The 21,985-nt window shown below is 42.3% G+C and overlaps 1 protein-coding gene across 9 annotated transcripts in view; it reads right to left on the bottom strand.

The window, feature by feature from the left end:
- Nucleotides 1-21,985, bottom strand: part of ASPH (aspartate beta-hydroxylase) — a 221,872-nt gene that overhangs the window by 52,212 nt on the left and 147,675 nt on the right. For all 9 annotated transcript variants that reach the window (XM_082364701.1, XM_082364708.1, XM_082364706.1 and 6 more), the window contains 4 exons: nt 17,502-17,587; nt 10,850-10,936; nt 3,647-3,797; nt 1,018-1,154 (listed from right to left, as the gene is read on the bottom strand). In XM_082364701.1, coding sequence (XP_082220827.1) covers nt 1,018-1,154; nt 3,647-3,797; nt 10,850-10,936; nt 17,502-17,587 — 461 coding nt within the window. The remainder of the gene's footprint in view (nt 1-1,017; nt 1,155-3,646; nt 3,798-10,849; nt 10,937-17,501; nt 17,588-21,985) is intronic.

The following is a 21,985-nucleotide window of genomic DNA, read 5'->3' as shown; positions in this document are numbered from 1 at the left end:
CACTCTGAATAGATATTAGAGATGCTATAAACAGCAAAGGTCTTACTTCTGCTCTCTCAGAAAATGTACAAATTAGGACAAAGGTCGAAAGACAACTGCTCCTAAATCCAGTGATTCCCAATTATGGGACCGACGGCAGTAAAAGGAGGAAAGCACCACTTTGTGGGTGGACCCAGTCTCGAGACTGAGTATGAAATCACTATAGCTGACAGCATTTTAAAAATAGAAGGAATCATATTGTCTCTACTGAGTAGGAGCATTTTGATTCAAAGTGCACCAGCTAGAAAACCATTGATCCCGAGGCCTAAATTAAAGAATAACAAGTAAATGTGTTTATCTTTCTTTTGCAGAGGCATTAACTTGCTCCAGCTTCAAAGTTCATTTGGTATCCTGTTTAACTTGTACCAAATGACGTCCCTCATTGCTTGAAGGAGTCATAGTTTTCTAGATGACATAGTTACTTGTGACTTAGCAGTTATTCATTAGAGCATCCATTACAAGGCAGACATCCTTTTAAAGGTATCCTTGCTAGAAGATCAGGTAGCCAATGCCCTCTGAAAGGTGACTCATTTATTCCGTGTGCTCAAAAGGCTTGCGTTCTCTAGTCTCTCTCTAGTTTGGTCTTTTAGTGAAAAACGTACAAGATTATGTGTTTTTAAGTTCATGAGTTTAAGCTCATAAGTTTTTCAGTTCCTTTTCCTATCATAAAGAACACTTTTAGAAAGGCTGCTTGTGGACTGATAAATATCAATATATAATTTTAAAAAGATCACAATTATAGGTTGAAGGTTTTGATGTATCAAGTGTTAACTAAAATTGAAAATCTTCTGATGAAGTGGGAAAAAAAAAAGGGAGATGAAACAAAATTTAGGATATGTCAACTATAATGAGACAAATTTGATTTAACTTAAGGAGAATGAGCGATGAGGCGTATTAAATGCAATTTACAAATAACATTAGAACTTCATGTTCAAAATAATTTGATTAATTGTTAGTAGCAAATTGCTGCTTGCTTACCTCTTCATAAACCTTCTTGGCACTATCATTATCTCCTATCAAGAGGTACCCTACTCCAAGGTCATTCTTTAAGGAAGTATCATCAGGAAATAGTTCAACTAATTTCTGCAGAGTAAGCAGGGAACCTCTCATGTGACCTGATTGGTGGAAAGAAAAAAAAAAAGAAATAAAAACAGATTCTGTACACCTCTGTATTGAGACTACAAATCATAAGAGACTACTCAACAGAGCCTGAGGACCAGCTTAAATCTGATTCTGTATACTGATGGCTAAGTACCCATTAGAATTTCATCCTGCAGCTGCAAAGGCATCAGTTACTCCCATAAATAGATACTGAATATAATGCTGATTATAAATACTTTAAAGACACTCCTATTTTCTAAATTTGTCAACATTTACCCTTTTATGTCAAACTCCTTCTTAAGAAAGTTTTAATTACCGGTTCCTTATTAAAAAATGTTTACTGGGATATTTTTGATTTATTATAATTAAAATTACGAATACAGAACAGGCAAATAAGAAGTCTAATAGATTTCAAGGTCTAGCATCCTGGAGGAAACTTGAAGAGGCACTGAGGTACTACGCTGTCCTCTTCTGTCAGTGATGACCGAGTCCTGGAGCAAAGGAGACATCATCCAGTATTAGGGGACCCTCTGGTGGACAACAGGGGACTGTGCACACACGAGTCATGAAAACCCAGCTTCAAGTCGTTTTTAAGGCTGTTGGACGGACATTTAAGATTTCAGGAGCCAACTGTCATCACTCCTCACCACAGTTGGAAAGACAAATTGTACACGGGAAAATGTGCAAAATGAGAGTCCACATGACAAAATTAATTACCTAAAGGGCTTTGTTGACCACAAACTGAAAATCAGCCAAGACATGGTAGGACCGTCAATAAGCTAATGCAGTTGGATGCTCCAGTAACAGAAAAACTGTTTGGCATAAAGCACCACTAACTCACCCCACGGGCCGCTCCCCATTCCCCGCCAGTCTGGGATGGTTTGCTCAGCCTTTCATTCCTTCACTAAGAAATCTGACTCTACCTCTCTGTACCCCTCCTCCTCCACCTCCCCCACTTGGGCTCACTTTTCTGCTGCTTTTAAACTTCCCTTGTTGAACCACAAATTTATGGTTACCAAAGGGGAAGGGGCAGGAGATAAACTAGGAGTTTGGGGTTAACATATACACACCACTATATATAAAATAGATAAACAACAAAGGACAAAGGCCCAGGTGAGAGTCCGTCCTGCTGCCATGTCCTCCCCGCCCCTTCCACTTTGAATCGCAAGGGACTTCACCACCTAGTCTGCACACGAGTCCCTCCTCTAGTGAACTTGCCTCATTCTCATTCGGAGGAAAGACTGTATTCAAATACTGAAGGACTGTTTCCAAAGAAGGTTAAATCTACTGGTGGGCTGTCTTTCCTCTGGGCCGGGAATAGGGTGAGGCAAGAGAGGCAAAGTTTAAGAGGGCATCAAAAATTCAGTCATCAAGTTGCATATTTGATACATTTTTTAAAAAATCAAAATGAATGTAAAAAACCCACAGTGCTAAGCAGGCCATGTCAGAGCCCTAGGAGAGGGGACAACTCAGGGACACTGATTTTGCGCCCACGGCGAGCGCCTCCACGGAGCCCCAGCCTTGCCTTTTCCATCCTGTACGTGTGCTGTATGTTTTCCTTCCCCAGGACTGGCCCTTATGAATATAAGTCCATTCTTCTAGAATAAGACCATTTCTTCTAGTTGCCAATCATCGCTTAGGTTCTACTCCTGTCACAGATTTTAGTCATCTACCAAAGCAACACAACTACCTTTAATTCTTATCCTTGATATAAAGTTCAGTTGACTTTGAATATTACTTTTAGGAGCATTTCCTAGTGTAATCGAGATAATTTGTCTACATAACTTATCCAGCCAGCAGAGAACCCACCTTAGGGGTTACACATGGCTTAGATTCTTCCCTCCTGGCTTACCGATGGCGTTTTAGGTGAGAGAGAACCAATCACTGGCCTGGTTATAATGAAGTTAGGGTACAGGGAGTCTCCCTTGCCTTTGGCACTGGGATCCTGGGTCGGTTAGAAAGGATGCTTTATGCTGCTCTTTTCAAAGCATTTGCAAATTTACTCAGTGATTAAAAATTTTTTTTTCTATCATTTTCTTTAGTATAGAGTCAAAACTTACAGGTAAAATTTTTAGAGTGCTTAGAACTCCTAACATTCCTCTATAAAAACTGTTGCACTGATGACTTCAGCCACCATGAATCAGCTGGTTATCGTTAAGAGAGAAAAGAAGAATTTGGCCTGATAGGAAGTTTTTGATTGCAGACCTATTAATTTATTGGCTATGATTCCTTAGGCAACGTATCCAACCTCTCAGAATTCCATTTGCCTCCTCCTTAAAGTGTGTGTGGGGGGTGGGTAAGTGGCAAAGTACCATGTGCATCTTTGTAATCATGAAGGATTACTCTTTCAGTCTGACACAATCAGAGAAGTTGCCTGAAATTAGTTATCAAACTCAGGTTTCCTTCCATGTAACTAAACTCTTCTAAAAGTATACACAGCCTGCAGGTTTTTCCAGATAAAAGCACGCCATTGATTGCCACTGAACTGATTCTTACTCCATTTCACCTAGAAATTGCTGTCTGTCTGACCGCCGCTTCAAGCTCAGCTTCACCAGGTCTGCGGGGACGTCAGGCAGGCTGGCCGCCTCTTGGTAGGTTTTGATGGCCCTGCGCAGAATCTCATTGCTCCTCTTCTTCTCAGCCAAATCATCTTCGCACTAGAGGAAGGGAGAAATGTCCCAGGATAAGCTGTATTTGCAGTTGCTCAAAATATTTATGGAAAGTTGACTTTGGGACATGCTTTAAAAGTAATTCAAGACAAATTCAAATTTTCTTTTTGTCAAGGATTAAAAAAAGAAAGGAAAACAACATAGCATGTTATTTTAATAATATGAAGAAAAATTAGCTACTAAGCTACAGATGAGACAGACTATCATAAAAGCAAGACTAATACATGTGAGGGCTGATGGAATTTACATCCTGTTATACATCGTTAATAGACAGAACTCCACAGTTCCTGTTCTTTCACTAGGTTATTCCTGTGTTCATTCATTCCTTCAACAACTATATTCTGTTCTAGACAGGTGGCAGACAAATTGCACAAAACAGACAAAGCCCTTTTCTCACGTTGCTTCGTTCTAGAAGGGAAAGTCAATATACAAATAAAAGTATCATGTGTCTTGTGGCCATAAGTGCTGTGGATAAAAATAAAGTAGGCTTCTGTGTACTGAGAGTGGGGTGGCAGGGAGGATGCTAGTTTAATCGGGATGATCAGAGACGACCTGAAAGTAGTGAGGCATGAAAATACCTGGGAGAAGAACATTCCAGGCAGAGGGAACAGCAAGAGCAAGGGCCCTGAGGCAGAAGTGAGGAATAGAGGAAAGGCTGGTACATTGAAGGGGAGCTAGGAGGAGACTGATGGGGGGTGGGGCATCAGGTAATGAAAAGCCTGGTAAGCCATTGCCAATCCTAATACACTAGCTCTACATGAGAAGGAAAGACACTGAGGGGTTTTGACATGATCTCCTGTATGAGTCGAAAGGACACTGGCAGCGATGTGAAGAATATACAGAGGTGGGTAAAGGGAAGAGTGGAGATCCCAGTTAGGACATTCTGGCAGGAATCAAGACAAGGGGTGATGGCAACTTGGACCAGGGTAGCAGTAATGAGGTGGTAAGAGGTGTTCGGATTACAGGTACATTTTGAAAGTCAGAGCCAACAGACTTGCAGATGGTCTGAATGTAGAGTATAAGAGAAAGGGAGAGAGAAGTCAAGGATGAATTCAACATTTTTGGCTTGAGCAGTGACCAGTTGGAACTGTCATTCCTGAGAATGGGAAGCTAGAGCAGAAAGAAGCAGGTTTGTAGGGATATGGGATCAGGAGTTCAGTTTTGGACCAATTAAGCCCCAATGTCTATCAGGTATCGAAGTGGAGATATGGATAGAAAGGTGCCTATATGTGTCTGGGGTTCAGGAGAGAGGTCAGAGTGAGAGAAACACTGGGGAATCCTCGAGGACAGAGAGGGTATTTAGAGCTAAGAAGCTAGATGCTGCTGTGAGTGTAGACAGAGCAAAGAAGAGGCCCAAGAACAGAACTCTAGAGACCTGCAAGATTTCAAGGTCATCAGAGGTCAGAAAGGACCAGGATAGGACCGGCGAAAAGGACGGAAGGAAGAGAGAAGAAAATAACAATTTAAAAAGTGGTATTCTGGAGGCCAAGCGACAAAAGGTATCAAGAGGGAGTGGTCAATTGTATCAGAAGTGGCTGTCAGGTTGAACAAGATGAGAACTGAAACTAGATCACTCTGGACTGGGGACAATGTGATGTGTCTGAGGGTCCCAGCAAGAGCATTTCCGTGGGGCTGCTGGGGACCCGTAGCTGAGCGGCTCAAGAGAAAACAGGAGGGAAGGAGGTGAACACACCTCCTTCCAGGAGATTCGTTGTAAAGGGGAGCAGAAAAATGGGCCAGTAATTGGAGGGTCATGTGGAAACAAGGGAGTGTGTTTTAACAATGGGAAATATTACAGCATGTTTCTAAGCTGATGCAAAAGACCCAGTAGAGGGGGAAAATCTGATGATGCAGGGGACACAAAAATTAGAAGGATGTCCTTCAGCAGGTGAGAGGGGATGGGAGAGGGACCAGAGCAGTTCATCCATGCTAACATCCACGAGAACAGGGACTGAAATACTAGAGGGAGGAAGAGAGGGGCGAACTGGAAAATGGTCATCAAAATCTCATCAGATTTAGTAGACTACAATTTGAAGCTTACCATTTGAGAAAAAAAAAAAAGATATAGATGCTAAAAGTAGCATGTATAATTTTTTCTCAGAATATCCTATTTAACATGTTTACCTTGTTAAAACAAAGTGTGTGCTGTAGGCAGTATGTAGATGCCTGCAGAACCAAAATAGTCTAACTCCACAACTTGAGGACACAGTAAGGAAATGATCCAACCCTCCTCCACCCTAAAATGAAAAACTAACAAGAATCAGCACAAATTGATAAAGTAAGATACCTGTGGGAAGCTTTTCAGAAAATACCACATCAGAGAAAGAACTTGTTAATATGTACTGATAAGGGTAAGTTTCCCAAGATGATAAGGGCTGGAATTGAATCAGTGGTGACGGACAGTGGACGGATTTATAATAAAGGAAAATTGATAGGATGAAGATCTCTAGATTAGAAAAGGGCAATTCACCTGTGCTTGACAGAAAAAAAAAAGCTTCAGAATATACAACAATCTGTTCATATCTGCAAATGGTCTCCAGAATAGACTTATCTACCAGGAGAGAAAGTCCAATGTCAATATCCTGTATTGGTCATCCTGCCTGCATGGTCTTCTGTATAACCATATGCTGGCTTTTCTGTCTAAGCATCAGTTTCTTGTGAGTTTGGCTATGGTGAGTTAACTCCCCCAAACATGGTCGTTCATAGATGACGTCACAGAATGCCAGAGTCCTAGAGCTGAGAGAGCCCTTTTGAGACCATCTTGTTCACCTTCTTCATTTGGTAGCCTCTTCAAGCTACCAAACAGGTCCCAGAACTGGAGGGTCTCTTCAAGGTTAGTTCAAGGGCAAATGTCAACTGAGACATCATTCTCTATATAGAGGGGAATAAATATCTTAACTAAACTCTATATGAAATGAGAGACAGATGATACAACTACTTGCCTTGTTCCTTTCCCTCCTCCATCCTCAAGGTCCTTCATTTTAATGAAGTATAAACATTTTAGAACTTCCGGAAATGGAATTTTAATATCAGTGTTAAAATTGTACATAATTCTTCAAAATCTCTTAAATAAAACTGATAGGCTTTGCTTTGAATATCAAAATTGATTCATATTGATTACTTTAGCATCTGTAGATAAAGGATTTGCCCTGAAACTGAGCATTTGCTACAGGACATTAACATCAGAAAGCCTTTTGTTGATTCAAACGAATTCCCCATCCAACCTTCCTATTTGTGGCAGGAAGATGCCTGAAGATGCCTGAGATGTGGCATTTTCTGCCTGAGAGGCATTAATGGTTTGTGTAAGATAATAAAGTGAATTGAGCTCATAATTTTGTGTCTGATGTTCAAGGAACTTGGTCAAAATTGATTTTCACAGTAATCCAAAGAATAAGACACTATCAGTGCTACTTTTTTTTTCATGTATTTTATTATTTATTTATTTATTGGCTGTGTTGGGTCTTCGTTGCTGCACACAGGCTTTTTCTAGTTGCGGCGAGCGGGGGCTACTCTTCGTTGCGGTGCGCGGGCTTCTCATTGCGGTGGCTTCTCTTGTTGCGGAGCACGGGCTCTAGGGTATGCGGGCTTCAGTATTTGTGGCACGCGGGCTTCGGTAGTTGTGGCTCACGGGCTCTAGAGTGCAGGCTCAGTAGTTGTGGCACACGGGCCTAGCTGCTCTGTGGCATGTGGGATCTTCCCAGACCAGGGCTCGAACCCATGTGCCCTGCACTGGCAGGCGGATTCTCAACCACTGTGCCACCAGGGAAGCCCCAGTGCTACTTTAGAAATGATAGATACTGTAATTTCTATTTAACTTAATGTTGCTGAATTTGAAAAATTTGTTGGGATATTCCAAAGTAATTGTTTAATCTGCTAACAAAGAACAAAAAAGTCATCACCTACTCCTCCTTACAAAATCCGTCTTCTGTTGAACTTTTATTTTTAAAACTCCTATAAATTTAAGCTTTCTTTTAAATTATTCTATTAAAATTTAATTTACCATGCTTAAATTTTGCATTAATGTTAATATTGATAACACCTTGTAGCATAATAGTTTAGAGGTAAAAAATATTGCTGAGGCATAAATCTCAAATTCTGACTGTAAATAAGGGTATAAATACAGCAAGTGCCACGTGCAAAAAGTATTGCATTTATTTAGACTTTGGTACCCGCAATTAACATCACACATAAAGAAAAATTCTAAAGCATGAAACATTTTTGCCATGATGAGCATTTGGCCCAATCATTATTCTTTCGAGTTAATATGCTTTTCCTTAATCAAATGACTGCCAGGACTAGTGGCAAAGCACATCACTTATTTGAATAGGCACGATCTTTTGGTAATAAACATATTCTCTCTTGCTTAATAGCAATACAATTTAGCAATTTTGGAGGATTACTGACCAAATGAATTTATAGAAATGATACAGTTGCTGTCTGCTAAACCTAGTCTGTATTGCACCATGGATAAAAGGAACTTCTTTGCATTAAATTTTCACAAATTTAATTTATTAAAACTGAATTAATACAAATTTAATTAATAAGTTTTTAAGGGGGAGATAGGAAGAATTTGAGCATCTGGATTTCGAGTGGCTGCCACCTTTAGTTCAGAGCAAAGCACACTCGTTTTATCTCCAGATGTGTTAGTTTCCGTGTGAGTGTCACCCACAAGTGACAGCATCGCCGCCTCCAAAGGGGTGTTGTCAGCTTCTCCTGGGTCTGGAAAATTTCTGCAGCTCTGCATCTGCCGTTTCCCAGCAGGGCTGACAGTCTCATCCCCCGAGGCGGGGCTGGAGGAGCTTTACTGCCTGACATTTGTACATCAGCCCTGGCTTTTACCCAGAGTTCCAGACTACATCTCTCCGACGGTCTATCTGACACGCGCACTTGCGTCTCTAATAGGCATCACAGACTTCACAGGACCAAATGCGAACGCTTGATTTTGTACCTCCCCAAACCTGTTCTTCCACCAGTCTTCCTGGTCAGTACCTGGCACTATCCTTTCCTTAGATGGCTTAACCAAAAACCCTGAAGTCGGGAATTCCCTGGCGGTCCAGCGGTCAGGACTCCGCACTTCCGCTGCAGGGGGCCTGGTTTCCATCCTTGGTCTGGAACCCAGCAAGCTGCATGGCGCGGAAAACCCGAAGTCACCCTCGAGTCTGCTCTCTGACCCTTACATCTAATCCATCATCAAGACCTCTCAGCTCTGCCCTTGTCCACTGCTCCGTCTCCACGGCCATGACCACAGTCTGAGCCAGCGCATCTCGAGGACACCTGCAATGGTCTCCTATTCTTCTGGCTTCTACTTGTGCCACCAGAATCCATTCTCCACCAAGCAACCAAAGCGATCGTTATTAAAAAAAGCAACCAGACGGGCACACCCACGCACAAACCCTCCAAGGGCCCCCAGCGCACAGAGGATACAACCTGAGAGGCCCTGGTCCCGCCTGCCTGTGTCACCTCCTTCAGCACGCCCCTGCTCCTGTCCTTCCAATCAAGCCAAGGCTGACTCCCTGCATCATGGCCTTTGACCCCGCTCTTCCCTCTGCCTGGACAGCTCCTTCCTCGACCTTGACATGTTTCAGCCACTTGTCACCTCCCTAGGGAGGCCTTTGCTGATCACCTCATTATTGTAAGTGTTGCTGTGTCACTCTCAATCACACCACCTACAAACAAAAATTCATAATAACATGTTCTTTATTCCATGACCTTCTTTTCTCTAGGGCATGTATTATCATGTAAGGTGTTCTAATACATTTGTTTTTAACCCTTCTAATATTCTTTAAATGTATATTTATTTATACAGACTTTCAGGGTTTTGCTCAAAACCCTGGTTTTTCTTCCACCTTATCCAAAATTTCAACCCCCTCACACATCCTATGGCTGTGCTCTTCTTTATTTTTGTCTCCTGACAAAGTATCCAGTAGCAAGCAAGAGACTTTCTTCTATGTCTCATGCACCGTCTTCTCCATTACAATGAAAACACCATGTGCTTTGTTGATGGCTGTGCTGCACTGCCTAGAATAGGGCCTGCCACAGAGCGGCCTTTCACTCCAAAAAACCTGAGTAAGAAACTTTTAAAATATCTTCCACTGGAATATAAGCTCCACAAGGACACAGACCTCGAGAGTGTTCTTCATGATAAACCCCAGGACCTAAAACAGAATGTGGCCCACGGAGGGTTTCCCAGCTACAGAAGGGCGTGGAAAAGCTTCATGAATTGAGGAGCTGGAAGATGGAGAAAGTCCAATAAGAAAGGAGAAGGTAGTGGTTAAGAATCCGCCTGCCAATGCGGGGGACACGGGTTCGAGCCCTGGTCTGGGAAGATCCCACATGCCGGGGAGCAACTAAGCCCGTGTGCCACAACTACTGAGCCTGAGCTCTGGAGCCTGAGAGCCACAACTACTAAAGCCCTCGAGCCTAGAGCCCGTGCTCCACAACAAGAGAAGCCACTGCAATGAGAAGCCCGAGCAACCCAATGAAGACCCCATGCAGCCAAAAGTAAATAAATAAATTTTTAAAAAAAGAAAGGAGAAGGTGGGGAAGGAGCTGGGGAGAAGGTAAGGGGTAAGAAATGAGTCAGCTGACAGAAACTACATAGAGAACAAAGTCCATTCCACTTTATATTTTAAAAGTCTTTTCTAAGCACACTTTGCAACCTCTAGTGATAAAATGAGGTTCTTAAACCTCTAAGGAGACTGACGTAAAAACTAGGTGGTGGGTCTAAATGGAACAAACGCAAGGGTGATGGGAAATCAGTGACAAAAGTGTTATTCTTTATTTTCTTTTCAAAACCGGAGAGAAGCCAGATGGAGGGGGAGCAAAAAAATGTTACTAAATTCACCAGTACAAAATAGCAATAATTAATTGTCTTATTTAAAACTGTATTTCTTGCTTGAATTTATGTATATGCATGAGAAATTGATTCTGTATACAAGTTAGAAAGGAAAAATAAAATGCAAATACTGGGTTTGAAAATCCAATTATACAGAGCATAAGGACATCAAAACAGTGTCCTAAGTAGCAAGGTTTCAGCATACCTTTGCTTTCCCATATCGTGCTCCTGGACTCTGAGGGTACTTCTGAACTAGTTCTTCAAACACATGCATTGCTTCCTCAATTTTTCCCTGTTAGGAAGAGGCAATTATATACATACAATAAATTCAAATGCATAATGTTATTCAATATAGTTATTTAATATTCACCAAGTAATTTTGTCAAAATTTCCTGGACTCCTTTCTGAGTTTAAGACAACTTTATCCTAAGATTTAAAATAATTAACTGCATTATGACAAACAAAAAACTAGAAATGGACATAAATACACTTTATTTTTTAAAAGGCAGATACCTGGCAAATGATGTACTATGAGTCACTGTTAAAGAAACTGCACACACTACTATATATAAGATAGATAACTAATAAGAACCTGCTGCATAGCACAGGGAACTATACTCAATACTCCGTAATAGCCTCTATGGGAAAAGAATCTAAAAAGAAAAGAGTGGATACATGTATATGTATAGCTGATTCACTTTGCTGTACAGCAGAAACTAACACAACATTGTAAATCAACTCTACTCCAATAAAAATTTAAAAAAGAAAGAAAAAGAAATTGCATTTTCTCTCTATATGTACAGTTCCCACATGCATTCTTAAAAAAGTTTAGGATTTCAGTTGGGGGAAGCATACTGCTAGCAGCTAGAATGCCTGGGGTCTGCAATGAGAAGGGCACGGTCGGCACGGAATAAGCACGCAGGATGACAGGGCCACCTGGCCGCCGACACTGTCACCCGCTGAACATCAGGGTTGATGTGGCTCACCTGGTTGCGGAGGCACCCCACTGCTTCCTTGTCATGTGACACCACCTCCCCCCAAAGCCCACGCGGGCCCTTAAGAAGCTGGTCCAAGCGCCTGTGGTAGGTCTCTGACCACCACTGTGCAAGCGGAAATGGGGGGTGTGTAACAGGTAAGCTTGCTGAGGGTCTTGGCACGGGGGTGAGGCACCCTCTCCCCCTCTCAGTCCATCCACAAGGAGAAACACACATCTCCTGGTGTCTAGTGGAAGGCAGCACCTCAGAATATTGGAACCATGCGATGGAGATGGATTTTCTGAGTTGAACTTTACCACCACTTCAGCTGCCTATCAATCCATACATCCATTCATTCCACGCATAAATGCAAGCTCACTGTGGTTTGTATGCTGTCACCCTCACTGAGTGAGCTTTCACAGCAACAGAGTTTACCCCTCAAACGTGGCTGGGCTCAGCAAACCATACAGCACTACCTGATGGTTACTGATACCTGCTTCTCCACAACTTGACTAAATAGAGCCAGGCAATATTCATATTAAAGTTCCTTAAAATCATGGAAGAAGGAGAGTTCTCATTCCCTGTCACATGCCCATCAGTGGCGCTGAGGGTCTGGGAGACAGTATATGCGCAGAGGAGTGGTCATGAGCGCAGGTTCCAGAGCCAGAGTGACTGGCTAGACGCTGGGCTCCACCACTTAGGAGGCGTGTGACTCCTGGCAAGTTACTTACGACTTTGCCTTATATGCCTCATCTGTGACATGGGTACAATGAGGGTACTTGATCACCCTGTCGGGCTACTGTGAAGGTCAAATCTGATAACACATATAAAATGCTTATAGCCGCTGCAGAGCGCATGGAAAGCAATGAAAAATGGTAGCTGTTATGATTATTACTTTCGTAGCGTGGGGAGGATGTGTGAGCCCACATGAGACAATAAAGCGTGCCCCAGGTAAGTCTCTTATCTGATGGACAGGTTAATGTGAAGAGAATGAGGACTTGAAGGCTGAGATAAGTCGAGTCAGGAACATATTCTCTAAGTTATATTTATGGTCAGAAATCATTGTATCGCTATTTAAAATATGCTGTGTCTCTCATGATATTAACTTTTTTAAAGGCTTTATTTTTTTTAGAGCAGTTTTAGGTTTGCAGCAAAATTGAGAGGAAAGTATAGAGATTTCTCACATACCTCCTACCCCTACACGTGCACAGCCTCCCCCCATAATCAACATCCCTCAGCACGGTGGTATATTTGTTGTGACTGATGAACCTACAATGACACACTGAAATCACCCAAAGTCCATACTTTACGTTAGGGTTCACTCTTGGTGTTGTACATTCTATGGGTTTGGACGAATGTATAATGACACGTATCCACTGTCTCCATAGTTTTGCATTTTCCAGAAAGTCATACAGTTGGAATCATACAGTATGTAGCCTATTCAGATTGGCTTCTTTCACTCAGTAATATGAATTTAAGCTTCCTCCCTATCTTTTCATGGCTTGAGAGATCATTTCTGTTTACTGCTGAATCAGATTTCATTGTCTAGATGTACCCCAGTTTATCCATCCATTCGCTTACTGAGGGACATCTTGGTTGCTTTCAGGTTTTGGCAATTATGAAAGCTGCTATGAACATCCATGTGCAGGTTTTTGTGAGAACCTAAGTTTTCAACTCCTTTGGATAAATACCAAGGAGCAAGATTTCTAGATTGTATGCTACGAGTATGCTTAGTTTTGTAAGAAACCACCAAACTGTCTTCCGAAGTGGCTGTACTATCGTGCATCGCCACCAGCAATGACTGAGAGTTCCTGTTGCTCCACATCCTCATCAGCATTTGGTGGTGTCAGTGTTCCAGGTTTTGGGCTTTCTAATAGGTGTGTAGTAATATCCAATTTGTTTTAAATTGAATTTCATAACATATGAGGTGGAGTATCTTTTCATATGCTTATCTGCCACCTGAATATCTTCTGGGGTGAGTTGTCTTTTAAGGTCTTTGGCCCATTTTTAAATTGGGTTGTTTTTCTTATCATTGAATTTTACAAGTTTTTTGTATATTTTGGATAACAGTTTCTAGAACCACCATCTTATTTCTTCCATGAGTGATTGTAAGGGATGAAGAATTCATGTTAAATATCCTTCTCCGTGTGACTTTCTTCTAACTAACCAGTATGTGTTTCCTGAGGCTGCTGTAACAAATGACCACAAACTTTGTGGCTTAAGACAAGAGAAATTCATTCGCTCATGGTTCCGGAGAACAGAAGTCCAAAATCAGTTTCACTGGGGCTGAAATCCAGATGCGGGCAGGGCCGTTCTTTCTGCAGAGGCTCTAGGGGAGAATCTGCTCCTTGCCTCCCGACAGCATTTCTTGACATCACCCCAATCTCCACTTTGTCTTCACATTGCCTTCTCCTGTTTTGTCTGTATCAGAATTCCCTCTGCTTCTCTCTTATATGGAAACATGTGATTGAACTTTGGGTCCAACTTGATAACCCAGGATAATCCCCCATCTCAAGACCCTTAACTTAATCATATCTGCAAAGACCCTTTCTCCAAACACAGTAACATGTACAGGTTTCAGGGATTAGGACACAGGTATCTTTGGAGGGACTACTTTTAGCCTATCACATGACTTACACAACTTAAATTGCAAATATTGAGGCTATTTTTGTGAAAATCATGCTAAATGCACCATTTCCAGATTTAAACCAGAGGATTAACAATATTCATAACAAATCTGCGAAAGTATTTTTTCCAGCTTAACACTCCCTTAGTCGGCCATCAAGGTTATAAAAATAATGGAATACGTTGGCTCTGTCCTAGGCATCCTTTGGGTCCCTTAACACAGATGCTCTGTGCCTTTCCTAAGGGACCATCAGCCCTGCCCTCACCTCAGCTATTTGGCAAAGTTAATGTGTTTGCTTTTAGTCTGAAAAAAATTTCCCTTCCCCAGGTTCTTGCTGGAGAATATAGCTCCTGATACTATTACACAATTCTTAAAAAACTCAACCACAAGATAGACTACTCACGAAGAATTGCCTGAAAATCATCTGTTCTTCAACATAGCTTACATTTTATCCTAGGACCAAGACAGTTCACTGGAGAGACATGTACTTGCCTCACCCTCCCCCCCTCCCCCCCGCCCCCCCCCACGCCCCTGTTTTGGAATGAGGCCAGCGGGCTGCGCTGAAGGACATTAAGACACACCCCATAGAGGTCACGTAGAACCCGCGGTGTGACATTAGGGAGGAGACTGTGCCATCCATCACTGGGCCCTTTATGAAGATTTATGGCATAAGGTTCCTCTCTGGATTTGGTGCAGAACAGCTCTTCTGAGGACTACTATCCATCTGACAGTGTGATCTACACCCCTTTCTTGCTCTGCCTGCAGTTTACTTCTTTCCCAGCCCCGTTTAGAGCCTGTGGTGTGAACTTTCGTGTGTCGCACTTACTCTGACTTTATTAAGTTTTCCCTTCTTTCTCTCTTTTTCTCCACTTACAATACAATAATAAAAACTGATTCCAACAAATGAACAAATATTTCAGTGTATCATTTCAAATCCTTTTTCTGGGGCATAAGGAGGAGTTTTGAGCAATAAATATTATTTTTAAAAATTGATGTTTAAAATATGATCCATGCATTTTTGCAGGAAAACTAAAGTGACCTCGTACTTTCATGTCACATAGTTTCTGAAACATGGGTGTGGCCTGAGACCAGGCCTCCTCTGGTCATTACTGCCTTATGGCCGTAGCAATCCCAGTGTAGTCGGTTGCATTATTTGAAACTACCAGCTATAAAAACAACCCTAAAAAACTTAATTATGCTGATGACTCAGGCAATAACATGGCTCCCTGCTGTTTCAGAAGGAAGAATTGCCTCTGTGGGCTCTTCTTCCTCCTTTATTTACCCTTTTATAGATCCACGGTGCTCCTTGAAGAAAGCATCATAATTTCTCCAAATAAGCGAGAACTGGAGAATACTCCATGGATTGTTCCAGCATTTTTATGTTTCACTGACTTATCTGCCCCTTGATAACTGAGCCCCTCTCTACTATTCATTATAATTACATAAAAATCCTTCTCTAAAGCTGTTCATTTGTGCTTTATCCCTAAAGTCACCTGTGAAATAGGCATCCATTTTCATCAAGGGCATGTAGCACAGAGAAAGTGGAGAATGCCAAACAAGGTGATAGAAAAAGAAGATTCCTGCTTCGTTTCTATTAAGAAATGCAAATTTTCAACAAATAGTAGATGGCTTCATTTTATAAAGTTAAACAAGATAGACACAGAAATCATTCGATGTTAATTTAGTGAACAAAGACTTTGTTGCAATATTCTTTGGAGTTACTATATTTGTATCAGCTGCTGACCAGGGTGAGCCAGGCTTTGGTTTGGGAACCTTGCCTAATGCTAGTTACAGAGGGCACCATGCTTGTTGGCACTTTTTCAATAAATGTGGGAGGAAGCACATTCTCCTCCCACTTCAGTGCCTAACTCAGGTGTTTTTATTGTTGTTGCTTACCTATAACAGTCCCCTTATTCCTTTTTTTTTTTTTTTCAGCTAATGTCTACTGATTAAAAACCACATTACAGGAAAACTAACGAGTATTAGTTTAAAATGCAAGTATAAATTCAAGTACAGAGTAGAGAAAGAAATTTTCATGAGAAACAACTACAGGCAGACCTCAGAGATCTTGCAGGTTTGGGTCCAGGCCACCACGATAAAGTGAATATCACAACAGAGTGAGTCACATGAATGTTTTGGTTTCTAGTGCATATAAAAGTTATGTTTACATTATATTGTAGTCTATTAAGTGTGCAATAGCATTATGTTAAGAAAAACAATGCACATACCTTATTTAAAAATACTTTATTGCTAAAAAAATGTTAATCATCATCTGAGCCTTCAGCGAGTCAAAATCTTTTTGCTGGTGGAGGGTTTGAAATTATTTCGAGAATTACCAAAATGTGACAGAGAGACCCGAAGCGAGCAAATGCTGTTGGAAAAATGGCACCAATAGACTTGTTTGATACAGGGCTGCCACAAACCCTCAATTTGTAAAAAACGCAATACCCATGAAGCACAATAAAGTGAAGCACAATAAAATGAGGTATGCCTGTAGATGATTAACTGAAGATGTCATTAAATACATATAATAAATATTTGGCCCAATAATTACATGAGTGTGATGGAGTTAAGAGAACAGATAACTTCAATCTAGTGTTAATTGACTTTTCAAAAACTGTAATATCCAGAAACAAATGCAAATAATATTTCAGATTAACTGATGACAAAGCAAAACATCAAACAGTCACCCTGGAAACTGGAGGTGCGTGAGGTTAACCCCAAGTGAGAAGAATCTTAAATCTAATATCATTTCACCTTAACAGTAACTATCCTAAGAGTATTGGACTAACCTGTGTTTTCTTTTTGCATCGAGTTGCTTTAAAATGAAAACCCCTACTTGTATGGTACTTGACAGTACTGATGCTTCTTTTTTAATCTCTTGTCTCATTGCAAAAGACCAAGTAGGAAGTAGGAAGAGCACGTATTAGTCTCATTTTTTAAAATAAGGAAACGGAGGCTCAGAATGACTAAGTGATCTGCCCAACGCCACACAAGGAGACTGTGATGGGAGGGGCTGCCACCCAAGTCGGCTGGCCTGACGGTAAAGTTCTATTTCTATTTGGCCATTACAGCTGCTGTTTTTCTTTTCATTTGATTCACTTCACATGGAATGCTGATGTGCCTGGGGAAAAATCCACTCTATTCAAAGGTTGTTTCTCTTACAGTTTTTTAAAAAACAAATCAAGAGTAATGGCTGAGTTTATTTAACAAAGAAACCATCGCAAGTTCCTGCGAAAAGCAAAACAACCACCTACCCGTTTACGGAGTTTCTCTGCAGCATCGAGTTCAGTTTTAATAGTCTTATCAAATTTATTTAATAGTTTAGGCTTCTTTTTCTTCACTGAAAAAAAAAAAGAGGTTTTTAATTTTTATTTTATGTTTTTGTCTAGAAATAGTTCTTGAGAATAGTGATTTACAAAAGTAGTAAGAAACCTAGCATTGGTCCTGAGCCTCTAACTGGAGAACCAAGCACAGTCCTGGCTCAGCTTCCCACGCGGCTCTCCCAACCCCCAGGATGACCCAGTCAGTAACTGCCAAACCACAGGGAGACGGCCAGGGCCCTTTTTCTCAAATGCTCGAAGGTGTTCTTGGGAGACTGGGTGCATTCTGGTATCCTGAAACTCTCAGGATAGTGACCTAATTTCTGGAATGAAAATGGTAGGTAAGATTTCTAAACTCTTTGGATCAACTCCTTGGCTAAGCCCAAAAGACTGCTTACCACTGTCTTTGAACACACCCACAGTGTTTCTTGATCAGATAAAAGTAGGAAATTACTCTCAAGGGACTCAAGTGGGCAGGATTTCTTAGTCTAGGACTCAAGACCCTTCCATTGCATCCTGGACCTAAATTCCAGCATATGCCGTACTTTAGCCAGATGGGACCACCCCTCGTTCCCCAAATAAGCTTTCTGCCATTTCTGAGGCTACTTTCTCCAAGTAAAATGGCTTATTCCTTGTCAGTTGAAAATACGCCCCTCCTTCAACAACCAGCTCAAAACCACACTCAGTCCACATATCACTCACAGAAGTGCTCTGCTTTCTCTCTCTATCACACGACTGAAGTCCTCAGCACCATGCACATGTCTATTTTTTTTTTGTGGTTCTTCCCCCTATTATATGGGACTTTTATGTACTTATCTTGGTCCCGTTTCAAACCATAAGCCCCTGCAGAGTGGCAGCATGTCTTTGATGCAACCTGAATTTCCTCCTGCTGACTCAGCCTGAAGTCACGACCAGCAGGGGAGGGGCGGGGCCTGCGGGTGCGCTCCGGGCGGGGCCTGCGGAGTGGACCCAGAGCAGATAATCCTGTCTTAGGGCTCAGAGCATGACCAGGTGTGACCTTGAAGGGTAAGCCGGATGTTCCAGGTACAGAGAAATGAGAACAGTCAGAGGAGAACTTCCTTAATGTTCTGACATTAAACCAACACTTTCAGTTCCCTGTGCTCTGTCCCCAGGTGAAGGAGGAGGGGTTCTCCCGCCTAAGGTCACTCCCCGCCCTGCCCCACAGGCCCACACTCTGCTGTCTCCATCTCCTCCTCCGTAGGTCTCCTCCCTCCGGCTTTCCTCTGAGCCCCTATCCACGTTTCACAGTGCTGAAGTCTCCACCATCCTAAAGCCAGCAAACCAACGAACCAGGACAAACCTCAGCCTCCCCCTCCTACTCGCCATCCTCTCCCCCCTCCCCTCCCTCGTGGCTCCCTTTCCACCCACAATGCTCTTGTCCTCACCCACCACAGGGGCAAAAGCGAGCCGTCCAGAAGGAAGGAGGCTCAGTGGTTAAGAGTCAGATGGCAGGGGCCTGAGTCCCAGCTCTGTGACCTAAGCCAAGCTGGTGGTAGACTTTTCCGACTCTCACTTCCCTAATCTATAACATGGGGTAGTGTTTTTGAGAATTAAATAACATTGCATGTGGGCAACTAGCACAGTGACCAACATACAGTTAAGTGCTCCGTATCTGAGAGCTAATAATGCTTACGGCCATCTCTGCAAGCCCCCCTGTGCCTTTTTCTCCCGTCCAACCTGGCCCCCCTGCAGCACTGGACACGGCGGGCTCCTCCCTCCTTCCTGAAAGGGTGCCTCGCCTTGACTTCCGTGTTGCCCACCCTCCTGGTTTTCCTCCTCTCTCCCCAGCATGTCGTGCTCGTCAGGGTCAGTCTTCAGCCTCTAAAGGGCTTCCACGGTTTAATTTCCAAACTGAGCTACATATTAACTAGTTAATTTTCTCCTGAAATACAAAAATCATAAATCCAAGTGCCTATGGACACAGAGGCTTCAAGCTCAGATCCAAAGTGAAATTCGCTACTGCTCACAAATCTGTTCTGTCTCGGATTTGCCCTGTTTCAGAGGATGGCGCTGTATTCGTCTGTTTCCAAATCACAAACCCGGTCAGTTTGTGACCAGGGTAAAGAAGAAGGAACTTGAGGAATTATCCAAAGACTGAAAGCAATCGCTACTATATTTTTTAGCACTCACTGTGTGCCGGTCTCCAGGCCATATCTCCTTTTATTCTCTCAACCTCCTGGACATGGGGAACTTAACTTCACAGGTGTGGCCACTGAGGTTTCAAAGGGGTCAGTCCCTTGACACCTCCCGTATGGCTGTTAGCATGGCTGATGCCATCTTGGGCCCTGACAGCTCCTCCCGTCCTTCCATTGACACTACCCAGGACCGTACTGTGCAGTGAATCACTTCTCTGTTGTCAGGGGCTTTAGAGTTAATAGATATTGTTTCATCATCATTAGGACCAGGTGGCCTCTATGCTCTGTTAGTCTCCAAACAATGATGAAGACCTTTGCTGGTGTATTCCGGGCGCCCAGAAGACTAGTTACCCACTCATAAAACTTGACTTAGGAATACACGCCGTATTTCCAAGCACCCCATACCCCAGGTTAACTATCAAATTGTCCCAGTGGCCATAGCCTCTGCGAATGCTTCCAGATCATTTTCTGCCCAATCCCACGCTGTATGTTACCCTGTAATAAATTGATCCGCTGATTACACGGGACTTCCTGCCTCGTTGTTCGGTCTCCAGATGCCTTCTCAGTTCAGTGGGCACTTTTTGTTCCGTCCGTCCTCCGACACCTCCCCTCTCCCATCTACATTTCCCACCTGAATGGTTTCCAAAAAGAGGGAAGTTTCCTAAGAATCTTAGCCTCCTGCCTCTCCCCACAGGGGAGGTGGTGTGACTTTATCTGATCAGTGAGTTAGGGGGAAGCAACAAGCTTGTGTAGCTCAGTCCCACCCGTTCCCTTCCCCCAGGACGTGTACCACTAATGCGCTGAGCGGATATCACATCCGGCAGGGAGGGGTCCCCGGGAGGGGTCCCCACCCACCTGGCGGAACTAGGGCTGCTCTCCACAGCCTGGAGTGGGCGGGTATGTCCACTTCTGGGGTTCAAGATTATGAAACCTATTATTCCTGCTCATTTAAGTCCCATTCTTCAATTTGACTTTTATCAGTAATAAAGCTGACACTTTGATCACTTTTTTCATTTCATTCCTTGTATATAATATAGTTTTAATGTTTATTTTAGTAGAGTTGATTTACAATGTTGTGTTAGTTTCAGGTGTAGAGCAAAGTGAATTGGTTATACATATACATATATCCACTCTTTTTTTAGATTCTTTTCCCATATAGGCCATTACAGAGTATTGAGTAGAGTTCCCTGTGCTGTACAGTAGGTTCTTATTAGTTATCTATTTTATATATAGCAGTGTGTATGTGTCAATCCCAATCTCCCAATTTATCCCTTCACCCCTTCCCGCTTGGTAACCATAAGTTTGTTTTCTACATCTGTGACTCTACTTCTATTTTGTAAATAAGTTCATTTGTACCCTATTTTTAGATTCCACATATAAGTGATACCATATGGTATTTGTCTTTCTGTGTCTGACTTGCTTCACTCAGTATGACAATCTCTAGTTCCATCCATTTGCTGCAAATGGAATTATTTTGTTCTTTTTTATGGCTGAGTAATATCCCATTGTTTATAACTCCTAGGCATATACCTGGAGAAAACCATAATTTGAAAAGATACGTGCACCCCAATGTTCATTGCAGCAGTATTTACAATAGCCAGGACATGGAAGCAACCTAAATGTCCATTGACAGAGGAATGATAAAGAAGATGTGGTACATATATCATTCCTTATATATTTTTAAAAATTGGTATTCTCTTTTATTTATTCCACCTTTCTCTTCTCCTCCCCCCAAGCCCAAGGCCCCCTATTATTGAAAAATATGTCTAAAGCAGAGAATGAAAAAATAGTGACTAGTGGGCACATTCAACGGCATGCCATGATATGTTAGCATACGTGCTGAGAACATGGGAAATGAATCGACATTTGGCTGAGACGGGGATTTATAAATGGTGGAAGTTAGTGCCGTGTCACCCAGCACTGACTTATGTCTCTCAATTGCTCGCTTTGGTTTTGCAGAAGTGTCTGTCAGCAGGACGACAGCAGGACCAGGAAAGCCTGGTGAGCACCTGAGCAGGGGGGTTTACTGCCGGCACCAGCACTTTTCCCAAGCACATCTCCCATGTTCCATTGTTAAAGTTAACATGAGGTTTATTTACAGGGGAAAAAAAAAAAACAACTATTGGCAGCTTAGGACATCCACAATATATAGTTAACATTAAAATATGTTTGTTAAATAGCCATACTGTACTCAGTGTCAACATATTTCAGTATCATCACGAAAAAGAGAATATTAAAAATCTCAAAGCACTCATTACCAAG

Source organism: Balaenoptera borealis, assembly GCF_965194805.1.
Source record: "Balaenoptera borealis genome assembly, chromosome: 17".
NCBI lineage: Eukaryota > Metazoa > Chordata > Mammalia > Artiodactyla > Balaenopteridae > Balaenoptera > Balaenoptera borealis.
The sequence above is the reverse complement of the archived record's forward strand: the minus strand, read 5'-3'. Positions and strand labels throughout refer to the sequence as shown.